This window comes from Macaca fascicularis, chromosome 6 (genome assembly GCF_037993035.2).
Source record: "Macaca fascicularis isolate 582-1 chromosome 6, T2T-MFA8v1.1".
Lineage (NCBI taxonomy): Eukaryota > Metazoa > Chordata > Mammalia > Primates > Cercopithecidae > Macaca > Macaca fascicularis.
Genome location: NC_088380.1, coordinates 74,875,605 through 74,889,546, shown reverse-complemented (window position 1 = coordinate 74,889,546; position 13,942 = coordinate 74,875,605). Strand labels below are relative to the sequence as shown.

Below are 13,942 nucleotides of genomic sequence, written 5' to 3'. Positions count from 1 at the left end.
TTAAAGGTATGGAAGAGAATTTATTTAGCTTTGTGAGGTTTTACTTCATAATACACATACCCTTGGCACAGGAGGGGCCCCATTCAAGTTTCATAAACTGCTTAATAAGTAAATATTTATGTTGATTTTATGAGGCTTTGAGACATTAAGTTTGAGAAAGTTAATGGTTATCAGGATTTGCACACAAGATCACAAAACAGTAAAATAAACCAAAGAACAAGACTTCCTTACAACCTCTGAAACATAATAAATTGCAATTTCTAGTGAAATCTTTATTCCTATGCTATATTCATTTTGGTCTCTTATTTTCCATTTTATACTCTGACTTTCTTGGAACCTTTTGTATGATCTCCTCTATCTTAATAGTATAGTCACCTATTTTAGCTTGACTATATTTTTATCATTCAGAGTAGGACACACTTACTAAGCCAGTTATACTCCAGTAAACTTGTGAATGAAAAAACATTAGAGAACAGAGAATTAAGAACAAGTAATAGAGTCATTATTTCACTGATCCTTACCCAATTTCAGGAAAATCATGTACCTAAAACAGCAATTCTGATTGATAAATTTTTCCATGTCTAAACAGAAAGAAAAGTGAAATTATAAGAATCCTATGATAGTTTACTATACATTATGTGCTTTTAATAGTTCAACACTGGTAATGTTTGATAATCAAGAGTAAATTAATAGGCTAACATTTAAAAATGTATATTTTAATAAGTATAAAGTGTATAAATAATTAGGTAAGCTTGTGGAGAAGCTGACCAAGATACATAAATTAGGAAATACAAGTGTCCATCTAAATTTTCTATATTTCATTTTTTTCATAGTATTTATTAAAGGTGTTTAATATACAGTTTCTCATCTGTCATTTTGGACGTCCTTTATTGTAAAGACAATTCTATTGTCTGATGACAAACAGCAGCCACCATGGTTATTCAGGACCTCCACGCTGAAAAGGGAAAAATAAAGCAGTAAGATTAGATGTTAAATTGACCCAGGAAATGTTTTGATGGTAACTTTACAAATTTATACAATCTTCAGCAAGTAATCTTTGGTGGTTTTTTTTTTGTTGTTTGTTTGTTTGTTTTTGAGACAGAGTCTCACTCTGTCGCCGAGGCTGGAGTGCAGTGGCCGGATCTCATCTCACTGCAAGCTCCGCCTCCCGGGTTTACGCCATTCTCCTGCCTCAGCCTCCCAAGTAGCTGGGACTACAGGCACCCGCCACCTCGCCCGGCTAGTTTTCTGTATTTTTTAGTAGAGATGGGGTTTCACCATGTTAGCCAGGATGGTCTCGATCTCCTGACCTCGTGATCTGCCCATCTCGGCCTCTCAAAGTGCTGGGATTACAGGCTTGAGCCACTGCGCCCAGCCAATCTTTAGTTTTTAAAAAATAGTTTTGAATTAGTCAAAACTTTAGGGTATTCCTATCAATTCTTTTTTTTTTTTTTTTTTTTTTTTTGAGACAGAGTTTCCGGAGTTTCACTCTTGCTGCCCAAGCTAGAGTGCAGTGGTGCCATTTTGGCTCACTGCAACCTCCGCCTCCCGGGTTCAAGAGATTCTCCTGCCTCAGCCTCCCAAGTAGCTGGGATTACAGGCACCCGCCACCACATCCAGCTAATTTTTGTATTTTTAGTAGAGACAGGGTTTCACCATATTGGCCAGGCTGGTCTCCAACTCCTGACCTCAGGTGATCCACCTGCTTTGGCCTCCCAAAGTGCTGGGATTACAGGCGTGAGTCACCATGCCCAGCCCTCTTATCAATTCTTATAAACATAATGTCAGACCTGGAAGGGATTCAAGGTTGACCTGTCCTTAAATTTCTTGGTATCAAGAGCTCTTTACACTCTGAAAAATTATTGAGGACCCCAAAGAACTGTTTTTTTATGTGATTATATCTATTGACATTGATATACCACGCATATTTACAGAGGGATTTGACTATGGTTTGTTTCTCGTAGTCTTGGCCTACCTGACCATCCTGTCTTAGCTCTGACCACACTCTGACATGACAATAGGAATAGCATGTAAATCAGCAAATGAAATCCCCAAAGCCCAAATGTTATGGTGTTTTGCATAGTCTTGGGACAAAGAGCAATGACTTACTTGGATAAATTCAATTTCTTCTTGAGACACAAGTTTCCTTCTGTATTTCTGAGGTAATGTTTTTATTATTTCTGCAGTATCTGGTGGACCCTGATACATCAACAAATCTGGTGATTTACTTCCCTTAGAATGTTGTGAAATTACAGAAGAGTGAGATGGTAGCCCTGCTGATCTCAAAGCTTCCGATACTGAAATTAAAAAAAAAAAAAAAGACCATATTAGAGAAATTGTTCAGATGTCAAAATACTGAGTCTTAAAATACTATCAAATAATCAAGTCATTCTTGAAATGAAGTCATTCTTCAAATAACTCTTGAAGTACTATAATTCCAAAAGGTAAATATTGTAGGGTAACTCAGTTGGCTATATATATTTCATAAAGGTTTCTAAAAACAAAGGAGGAGGTAAGGAGGTAGCTACCTCTAAGGAGGTAGCTTTAAAATTTTTATATATTTATTGTTTAGAGATGGGGTCTTACTTTGTTGTCCAGGCTGATCTTGAACTGCTGGGCCCAAGCAAGCATCCTGCCTCAGCCTCCTGCCATCCCACCTCAGCCTGTGAGTAGTTAGGACTATAGGCATGTGCCACTGCACCCAGCAAAGGAGCAGTTTTAAGTAAATGAATTAAAAAAATGTAAAATAATGAAATTTCTAGTTAGCGGAATTCAACCCTTTAGGGGAACCTACACTACTTAAGCTTATCTCACATAACCACTCATAGGCCAACACATGGTGGAGTTTACAGGTAATATCTTACAAGGAATAAGAAAGTCAGTAAATGTAAATGAGGGTAGTTTTCTCAGTATCTTCACATTTGTTTATCTTAATTCTTCAATAGTTACAATAAGTTAAAAATATACCTATAAAATGTGTTGAAATTGCCTGAATTAAAGCAAGAGAAGCACAGAGGATCTGGTTTAAAAAAAAAAAAAAGGGTGGGAATCAGAGAAAAACAGAACCATTTCAGAATCTTCTCCCATTAATTTCAAATAAATGCTAAGGATTAAGGCAATCCAAAAAATATTTACTGACTAGATGAATAGATAAATGAATGAATGAAAGAAAAGATGGTTGATGAGCAGAGAAACATAGGAAGGGTTATTATTTTCACAGTCTCTGCAAATGGAAGCATGGGAGAATCTTCTAAAGGATAGGAGAGAATAAAGGTAGGACAAAATTTAGCCCATATAAACTCACTAGAAATTCAGACACATCTTCTGTTGAGTCACTACCTTTTAAAATAGGGGTAATAAAGGCCAGGTGTGTGGCTCATGCCTGTAATCCCAGCACTTTGGGAAGCCAAGGCAGGCAGATCACCTGAGATCAGGAGTTCCAGACCAGCCTAGGCAACATAGCGAAACCCTGTCTCTACTAAAAATACAAAAATGAGTCAGGTGTGCTGGTGTATGCCTGTAATCCCAGCTACTAAGGAGGCTGAAGCACAAGAATTGCTTGAACCTGGGAGGGGGAGGCTGCAGTGTGCCAAGATAGCACCACTGTACTCCAGCCTGGGAGACAGAGCAAGACCCTGTCTCAAAAAGTAAAATAAAACAGAGGTAATAATTTTTTTTTTTTTTTTTTTTTTTTTTGAGACAAAGTCTTGCCCTGTCACCCAGGCTGGAGTGCAGTGGCATGATCTCGGCTCACTGCAACCTCCGCCTCCTGGGTTCAAGCAGTTCTCCGCCTCAGCCTCCCGAGTAGCTGGGACTATAGGAGCCCACCACCATGCCTGGCTAATATTTTTATATTTTTTAGTAGAGACAGGGTTTCACCATGTTGGCTAGGCTGGTCTCGAACTCCTGACCTCAGGTTATCCGCCTGCCTCGGCCTCCCAAAGTGCTGGGATTACAGGTGTGAGCCACCGCGCCTGGCCATAAGTTAATTTCTACTTGCATGCAACATAGGGCACTACTTTGATCGAAGCTCCAATAGTCTTAACTGATTTTTAAATGAGAAATATTGCCTATAATAAAATACTCATTTATAAATATTCACGTACACAATTTTAAAAGAAATCTAAATAAAATACAACTTACCATTGGGTTTAGGATTGTCTCTTCTGTCAGGAAACCTTATTAATGGAGTGTGTGGTTTGACTACCTAAAGGAAAAATAATATGCATGAAAAACAATCTCATTAACTAAAAGAAATGATCTATTAAACCTCATAAATAGATACTTTTGTTAAACTTACTATTTGACAGCAACTTTAAATTATACTCTTCCCCAACCAGGAAAGCTGGTCTATGAATTATTAACTTGTCTATCTGGTAAACACAACTTTGTACTTTATATATAATCACAAGACTTTCATTGTACTATCGAAGGTGTACTTCAAAGCAACCCAATGGAGGAGATGATGTGGATTTTATGTTGCATGACTTATAGACTGGTAAGAATTGAAACCTGGCTGAGCACAGTGGCTTATGCCTGTAATCCCAACACTTTGAGAGGCCCAGGCGGGCAGACTGCATGAGGTCACGAATTCAAGACCAGCCTAGCCAAGATGGCGAAACCCCATCTCTACTAAAAAAATAAAAAAAATTAGCAGGGCGTGGTGGTGGGCGCCTGTAATCCCAGCTACTCAGGAGGCTGAAGCAGAGAATTGCTTGAACCCGGGAGGTGGAAGTTGCTGTGAGCCAAGATCGAGCCACTGCACTCCAGCCTGGGTGACAGAGTGAGGCTCTGTCTCAAAACAAATAAACAAACAAACAAACACTTCTCTATTAGCTGTTTCTTCACTTTCATAGCCAAGCTTCTTAAGAGAATGTTCTATCTGTCCTATTGTCACTCCCCTATTTAAAAGTTTGAAAACTGGCTGGGATCGGTGGCTCATGCCTGTAATCCCAGCACTTTGGAAGGCTGAGGCAGGAGGATGGCTTGAGCCCAGGAGTTTGAGACCAGCCTGAGCAAGAAGGTGAGACTCCCTCTCCACAACTTAAAATTAAAAAAAAAAGAAGTTTGAAAAATGTTCCACAGCTTTCACGATAAAGTTCAAACTCTTATTTGGCACTCACAACACCCATCGTGATCTGGCCTCTCCTTACTTTGCCAGCCTTTCTCCCCAACTCTCTTATGTACCTGTTGCTCCAGGTATTCTGAAGTACTTTTCCTTTCCCCAATTCATCCTGCTATTTATCCCCATTCCATCTAGAGCTTATGTCCTCTGCCATGAAATCTCCCTCCCTCCCATCCCATTCCACTTCCATGCCTATCCTTCTGACTGCTTATCCTTTACAACAGCTCACATGTCACTCTTCTCTAAGAACTTTTCCCAAATTCCAAAGTCTGAGTTAAAAACTCCTCCTTATATTTTCAGAGGACAGATAAGTTAGCCAATGATTATAGGAGAGTGCTAAGCTCCAGGACAGTCAGAGACAGAAAATTAAGCACTTCTGCAGCAGCATTCCTGTTACATGGTAAATGTCCAAGAAACAGTTGCCAAATAAGTGAATAAACCTTTTGTAAGTTAGGTCTAACTGTATAGGCATGTAAATATGTATTATATACTTATACAAATGTACATACACTGCAGAGAAAGAATCATTTGCAACACTGCTTTTATATACTTAAAAACATGATTTAATATGGCCTTATAGGCCAGGCACGGTGTCTCACACCTGTAATCCCAGCACTTTGGAAGGCCGAAGCGGGCGGATCACTTGAGGTCCGGAGTTCAAGACCAACCTGGTCAACATGGTGAAACCCTGTCTCTACTAAAAATACAAAAATTAGCTGGGTTTGATGGTGCACGCTTGTAATCCCAGCTACTCAGGAGGCTGGGGCATGAGAAATCACTTGAACCCAGGAGGTGGAGATTGCAGTGAGCCAAGATTGTGCCACTGCACTCCAGCCTGGGCAACAAAGCAAGACTTCATCTCAAAGAAAAATAACAACAACAATAATAATATGGTCTTATAAATTAAATTCCCACTCTGTTTGGTATCTCTACTTTTTAACAACAAAAAAAAATTATTTTGAGATAGGGTCTTGCTCTGTCACCCAGGCTGGAGTGCAGTGGTGTGATCACAGCTCATTACAGCCTCAACCTCCCAGGGCCAAGTGATCCTCCCACCTCAGCCTCCAAAGTAACTGGGACTATAAGTGTGCCCCACCACGCCTGGCTAATTTTTAACATTTTTTGTGGAGATGGGGGTCTCCCTATGTTCCTTACGTGGGTCCTGAACTCCTGGACTTAAGCGATCCTCCTGCCTTGGCCGCCTAAAGTATGGGGATTACAGGCATGAGCCACTGCACCCAGCCCTAGAAAGTGTTTTAAATGCAAAAAAGTAGAATGGCATAAAATAAACCCTGATATATTCATCACACAACTTTAACAATAATATAGTCAATCTTATTTCATCATCCCTTCCCCGATTAAACAAATCCTATACATTTAATCCCATCTCATCTGTTAATACCTTCCACACATTACTGACAAACAGAATTTTTGTTAAATCATAACCCCAATACTTTTTTTTTTTTTTTCCAATTTGAAAGCAGTGAAGCCAGGCTCAGTGGCTCATGCATGTAATCCCAGCACTTTGAGAGGCTGAGGCAGGAGGATCACTTGAGCCCAGGAGTTCGAGACCAGCCTGGCCAATATAGTGAGACCCTGTCTCTACCAAAAATCTAAAAAGTTAGCTGGGCAGGTGGCGTGGGCCTGTCGTGCCAGTTACTTGGGAGGCTTAGTTGGGAAGATCACTTGAGCCCGAGAGGTTGAGATACAGTAAACCAGACAAGATCATGCTACTGCACTGCAGCCTGGGCAACAGCAAGATCCTGTCTAAAAAAAAAAAGTCACTCTTTATTAACTAACCAGATTACAAATATAATCATGGTAGACACCTTAGTTCACCCTAGTTTTTGTTCAAGTGGGCCCCAATACTTTTGCCACACTTAACAATAATTCCTAGGCTGGGCGCGGTGGCTCAAGCCTGTAATCCCAGCACTTTGGGAGGCCGAGGTGGCCGGATCACGAGGTCAGGAGATCGAGACCATCCTGGCTAACACGGTGAAACCCCATCTCTACTAAAAATACAAAATAACTATCCGGGCGTGGCGGCGGGCGCCTGCAGTCCCAGCTACTCAGGAGGCTGAGGCAGGAGATTGGCGGGAACCCGGGAGGCGGCGCTTGCAGTGAGCCGAGATCGCGCCACTGCACTCCAGCCTGGGCGACAGAGTCAGACTCCGTCTCAAAAAAAAAAAAAAACCCAATAATTCCTACTATCATCTGATATTCAGCTTATGCTCTCATTTCCCCTTCTTGATTGGGTGTGGTGACTCACACCTGTAATCTCAGCACTTTGGAAGTCTGAGGCAGGTGGATTTCTTGAGCTCAGGAGTTTGAAACCAGCCTGGGCAACATGGTGAAACCCTGTCTCTACAAAAAATACCAAAAAATTAGCTGCGAGTGGTGTTGCACAGCTTTAGTCCCAGCTATTTCAGGGAATGAGGCAGGAGGATCCACTTGAACCTCGGGAGGTCAAGGCTGCAGTGAGCCATTATCACGCCACTACACTCCAGCCTGTGTGACAAAGTGAGACTCTGTCTCAAACAAAACAAAACAAAAATTTCCCCTTCTCAATTGTCTTTTTACATTCTAAATACAAATATGACAAACAAATAACTCCAACTGCATATTAGTTGGATAACTAAGAAGCCAATCTGAAAAGGCTCCCACTGCAACCATATGACATTCTAGAAAAGGTCAAACTATCCATCTAAGATTTTTTTCTTTTTTTTCTGAGACGGAGTCTCGCTCTGTTGCCCAGGCTGGAGTGCAATGGTGCGATCTCAGCTCAATGCAATCTCCACGCAGGTTCAAGTGATTCTCCTGCCTCAGCCTCCTGAGTAGCTGGGACTACAGGTAAGTGCCGCCATGTCCAACTAATTTTTGTATTTTTAGTAGAGATGGAGATTCTCCATGTTGGCCAGGATGGTCTCAATCTCTTGACCTCGTGATCTGCCCACCTCGGCCTCCCAAAGTGTTGGGATTTCAGGCGTGAGCCACAGTGCTCGGCCCCATCTAAGATTTATTCATGCCTTTTCATGGCTTGATAGCTCATTTCTTTTTAGTGCTGAATAATATTTCAATATCTAGATGTACCACAGTTTATCAATTCACCTACTGAAGGATATCTTGTTTGCTTCTAAATTTTGGTAATTATGAATAAAGCTGCTATAAACATCTGTGTGCAGCTTTTATATGGACATAAGTTTTCAACTCACTTGGGTAGATACTATGGAGTGTAATGGCTAGATCGTACGGTAAGATTATGTTTCCTTTTGTATGAAATTGCCAACCTGGGATCAGTGCCGTGGCTGACGCCTGTAATCCCAACACTTCAGGAGGTCAAGGCAGGTGGATCTCTTGAGTCCACGAGTTCAAGACCAGCCTGGGCAATATAGTGAAACCCTGACTCTACAAAAAATACAAAAATTAGGCATAGTGGCATGTGCCTAAAAAAGAAAGAAATTGCCAAACTGTCTTCCAAAGTGGCTGTACCATTTTGCATTCCCACCAGCAATGAATGAGAGTTCCTGTTAGGTGGGACAGTAATAAGAATTCACATCTTTGTCAACATTAAGTGTTGTCAAGTGTTTTGGATTTTGGCCATTCTGATAGGTGTGTAATGGTTGTCTTAACTTGAAATTCTCTAATAACATATGATGTTGAGTATCTTCTCTTTTTTTGAGACAGAGTCTCACTCTGTCTCCCAGGCTGGAGTACAATGGTGCGATCTCGGCTCACTGCAACCTCCGCCTCCCAGGTTTAAGCAATTCTCCTGCCTCAGCCTCCCAAGTAGCTGGGATTACAGGTGCACACCACCACACCTGGCTAATTTTTGTACTTTTAGTAGAGATGGGGTTTCGGCATATTGGCCAGGCTGGTCTCGAACTCCTGACTTCAGGTGATCCATCCACCTAGGCCTCCCAAAGTGCTGGGATTACAGGCGTGAGCCACTGTGCCTGGCTGAGTATCTTTTCATTAGACCTATTTGTCATTTGTATATCATTTTTCTTTTTTTTTTTCTTTTGAGACAGGGTTATGCTCTGTTGCCCAGGCTGGAGTACAGTGGTGTGATCTCAGCTCAGTGCAACCTCAACCTCCCGGGCTCAAGCAATCCTCCCACTTAAACTGATCCTCCCACTTCAGCCTCCCAAGTAGCTGGGACTACAGGTGTGCACCACCACACCCAGTTAACTTTTGTATTTTTTGTAGAGACAGGCTTTCACCATGTTGGCCAGGCTGGTCTTGAACTCCAGGGCTCAAGTGATCCACCCAGTTCAGCCTCCCAAAGTGTGTATATTTTCTTTGATGAGGTGTCTGTTCAGCTGTTTTGCCCATTTTAAAATTCAGTCATTTATTTTTATTTATTTTCTTGTTGTTGAGTTCTTCTGTTTCCTTTTTTCTTTTTTTTCTGAGACGGAGTCTCGCTCTGTCGCCCAGACTGGAGGGCAGTGGGCTCACTGCAACCTCCGTCTCCCAGGTTCAAGCAATTCTCCTGCCTCGGCCTCCTGAGTAGCTTGGATTACAGGCGCCCGCTACCACACCCAGATAATTTTTGTACTTTTAGTAGAGATGGGGTTTTGCCATGTTGGCCAGGCTGGTCTCAAACTCCTGAACTCAGGTGATCTGCCCGCCTTGGTATCCCAAAGTGCTGGGATGACAGGCATGAGCCACCATGTCCGGCCTTATGTTTTCTATAATAGTCTTTTATCAAATATGCCTTTTGAAAGTATTTTCTCCCAATATGTGGCTTGCCTTTTTTTGACAGTGTCTCACAGAGCAGAAGTTTTTTAATGAAGTCCAGCTTATCAATTAATTTTTTTATGGATCATGCCTTTGGTGTTATATCTAAAAAGTCATTGCTAAACCTAAGGTTAGTTTTATTTTCTCCTATAAGGATTGATTTTATAGATTTGCATTTTGCATTTAGGTCTAGGATCCATTTTGACTTAATTTTTGTGAAGGACGTGAGGTCTGATGGATCTCCAATTTTTTCAGCACCATGTTGAAAGACTATCTTGTCTCCATTGTATTCCCTTTGCTCCTTTTGTCAAAGATCAGTTGACTATCTCTTTATTTTTACCTTTTCAAATCTCAGTTTTAGCTATGCCTCTTACAAATAGTATAGCACTGGATTTTCATTTGTTAGCCAGTCTGAAAATGTTTTACTTTATTATTTATTTTTTGAGACCAGCTCTTGCTCTGTTACACAGGCTGGGGTGCAGTGGAGTGATCGTGGTTCACTGCAGCGTCAAACTTCTGGGCTCAAGTGATCTTTCCACCTCAGCCTCCTGAGTAGCTAGGACTACAGGTACACATCACACACCACCCCTCCTGCCTGGCTAATTTTTATAGAGACAGGGTCTTGCTATGTTGCCTAGGCTAATCTTGAACTCCTGGCTCAAGCAGTCTTCCCACCTTGGCTTCCCAAAGTGTTGGGATTACAGGTGTGAGCCACCGTGCCCAGCCAGCTTTGTCTTTACTTAATGTTCTGAGACCATGCTACGTGACTTCCTATCAGTTTGTGCCAATCAGTCTTTTGGCACTCTTCTCTTCCTTCAAGATATGGATCAACAACCAAATTCTAAGCTCTACGTTTTTTTTTTTTTTGAGTCAGGGTCTAGCTCTGTTGTCCAGACTGGAATGCAGAGGCATGATTATGGCTCACTGTAGCCTTGATCACCCGGGCTCAATCTTCCCACTTCAGCCTCCTGAGCAGCTGGAACCACAGGTGCACGTCACCATGCTCAGCTAATTTTTAAAAATTTTTATAGAGATGGGGTCTTGCTATGTTGCCCAGGCTGGTCTTGAACTCCTGGGCTCAAGCCATCCTCCTGCCTCAAACTGCCAAAGTGTTGGGATTACAGGCATACACCAGTGAGCCTGGCCTAAACTCTATCTCTTACTGGCACTGTAGTCCTAACTTTATAGGCTTGTCACAGAGATACTCAATAAATTTTGCTAATGTTATATGTAATTATTACATAATATTAGCACATACTTTATTATTTATTTTTTGAGACCAGGTCTTGCTCTGTTAGCCTGTTACACAGGCTGGGGTGCAGTGGGGTGATTGTGGTTCACTGCAGCATCAAACTCCTAGGCTTAAGTGATATTATATTAGCATATTGGTAGTATTCTTTTCCTTTTTTTTTTTTTAAGAGTGCAGTCACGAACCTGGTATGAATTCTAAATATGTGAGTACAGGTCTTTGTTCCTATGTTAGAAGGGCACAGACCATTCCTTACTGTATATCTCACGGTTTCTTCATTTGTTTGCATGTATCAGCTGTTAGTATTGCTTTGGACTCTACCATTTTAACAAACTACAATTTGTTTATGCAAAAGACAGACATATAGATTGTTTCTGGTTTGGGGGCTAACAGAAACAGAGCCAGGGACCCCAAGGCAGTATGTACAGTACCTACCTGCTGAGATACCACACTCCTGCTGCCAGGCTGGAATCCCTCAGCTCTGGACCCCAGTTCTTTGCTAGTAACTCTTTTTTCTCTATGAACATTTTGGTACAGAGACTATGTGCATTCACTTCTCTTGAGCAGTAAACCTATGAGTAGAATTGCTGGGTCATAGGGTAGATACATGCTTAACTATTAGAGACTGACAGCTTTCCAAAGTGGCTGTAACATTTTATATTCCCACCAGCACTACTGAGGGTTTCAGAGGCTTCACATTCTTATCAACACTGACGTCTAAATTTTAGTCATTTTGGTGGATGTGTAGGACCTCATGGTTTTAATTTTTATTTTCCTGGCAAGTAATGATATTGAGCCCCTTTAAAAATGTTCATTGCTCATTTGGGTATCTTTTGTGCAACACCAAGTCTTTTACTCATTTTTAAATTGTTATATATTATTGATACATATGGTTATATATTATGGATAACAGACCTTTGTCAGATAGTCTCTCAGTCCTTACAGAATCTTTAACTAGTTAATGCTCAATAACTACCCACTGAATAAGTGAGGATGATTCACTGCAATGGGACCAAAAACTGGGATCTAGGATTATCATTCAGACAACAACTTCAGGAATTTAGAAAAAGGTCTTTTAAGAGATGTACTTATATAAAGCGAAATGTACTTCTTATATCAAAGATAAAAGTCAATCATAAAATAAAACACTTTCAGGGTTCAAAGACTATGTAAACCAACCACAAAAGCGGAGGTTGTGTCCCACTTATTTAATAATTTTACCTAAGTTAGAACCGCAGCTGGAGAAACAAATAAAAAGGCTATCAGGAGTTAGTAGCTGATAGGTGGATTAACGAAGTTACTTTAGCTGTCTATCTAAACCAAGTGAAAACAGGCTTGTGAAACCAACGCTTATACACACACAAACACACACTAATTAAGCTTAAATAACATTTTTCTATTCCCCTCATCTGGCGTGTAGCCAGACACTTGGAGAGCCTGGGGAGAACCCGCTCTGGCGAGGGCGCAGTACGCGGCCCCAGTTGCCCGACCATTCCCAAGACCTTGAAGGGACACTGGGTCAGATCCAGGGTTCACTTCCTTCCACGCCCCGCTACCGCCTTCCTTCCGATTGGCTGATCGGGGGGCACCACCGCCAATCCTAGACGGTGATTGGCCAGGCTACCGCCAGGGCCACCTCACCCACAGACGCCTAAGACTAACAAGGTCCTGGCGGAGGAGCCGGGCACCCCGGCAGTAGGTACAGGACCTACCTGCGAAGATGCTGCACGCTTGCCGCCAGGCTCGAACCCTCGGCGCCGGACCCACCTCACTGCCCGGCCCTAGAGGCTCAAAGTCCCATCCTGACACACACACGCGGGCGCCGCCGCTGGCCCTCCGCAGAGGCGCGGTCACCGCGCAGATTCTGCCCACCGCCTTTCCTCCCCGACGCCGTCGCTATAGTCAGCACCGTCCTACCGGCCAAGGTGCAGAAACGCGACAAATTGCTTTACCTGAACGACCCTACTGGCAGACGCCATCTTGCTGCCCATCATGACCCCTAGAAGGGGCAGTTTCCGGGGCGCGAGCGAGCCGCGGCGATCACCAAAGTCCTGGGCGGCTGGGGGCGGTGCTTCTCGGGACGTCGCGGAGGCGGAGACCGGACTGGGCCCGCCTCCGCCGTGGGGCTGGCCCCGCCCCCTGTGCCTAACCACCCCCCCCCACCCCCGCTTCTCCCTCCTAGGATCGACCCACGTGTGTTCTATTGTTTCGTTTTGAGGACAAAGTTTTGTTACGGTGGGTCTCTTTTGCTCATATGCCTATAAATTGTCTAGGACCATTTCCTTTCCAGAAAGCAAGTTTATTTCGAAACAGTTCAAAATTTTATCTGTAACCAAATAAATAATATAACCTTCTGATCTGCCAGCTCTTGCAAAGATTAAAAAAATTAAAGAAAAACAAAAACCCTGCGGTTTCCTAAAATGAAAATTTTGTTAAAACGGTAGTGGCAGGCTCACAAGAGTTTACTCTGGCTTAAAAAGGGTCATGTCACAGTCTCTTGCTGATTGGCATTGCTTGATTGTAATTTGGTTTCTGTTTTCTTTACCGTTTATTACTCCTGATATTGAACTGCTGGGCCTTTGCTTCAAGTTGAGATAACTCAAAAATTCAGAAATATTTGAAACGTAAGCCACCCATATCTTTTCCCCAAAGTTACATTATGGGCGGGGCGCTATGACTCACGCCTGTAATCCCAGCACTTCGGTAGGCTGAGGCGGGCGGATCACTTGAGGTCAGGAGACCAGACTGGCCAACATAGTAAAACCTGTCTCTACTAAAAATACAAAAATTAGCCGGGCGTGATGGTGGGCACCTGTAGTCCCAGCTACTCA

The 13,942-nt window shown here is 42.5% G+C and overlaps 1 protein-coding gene across 1 annotated transcript; it reads right to left on the bottom strand.

Annotated features, from left to right (window-relative positions):
* KGD4 (alpha-ketoglutarate dehydrogenase subunit 4) lies at positions 1-13,128 on the bottom strand. Its single transcript, XM_005557070.4, has 4 exons — positions 13,064-13,128; positions 4,144-4,207; positions 2,110-2,297; positions 1-955 (listed from the first exon to the last, which is right to left on the bottom strand). The coding sequence occupies exons 1-4, from the start codon at positions 13,103-13,105 to the stop codon at positions 938-940; spliced, it is 312 nt and encodes a 103-aa protein (XP_005557127.1). The 5' UTR covers positions 13,106-13,128; the 3' UTR covers positions 1-937.
* Positions 13,129-13,942: the final 814 nt, after the last annotated feature.

Coding starts and splice junctions, on each gene's coding strand:
- KGD4 (XM_005557070.4), bottom strand. CDS start 13,105: ATGATGGGCAGCAAGATGGCGTCTGCCAGTAGGGTCGTTCAG. Junction 4,208..13,063: donor CTGCCAGTAGGGTCGTTCAG/GTAAAGCAATTT, acceptor TTTTTCCTTTAG/GTAGTCAAACCACACACTCC. Junction 2,298..4,143: donor AGACAATCCTAAACCCAATG/GTAAGTTGTATT, acceptor TTTTAATTTCAG/TATCGGAAGCTTTGAGATCA.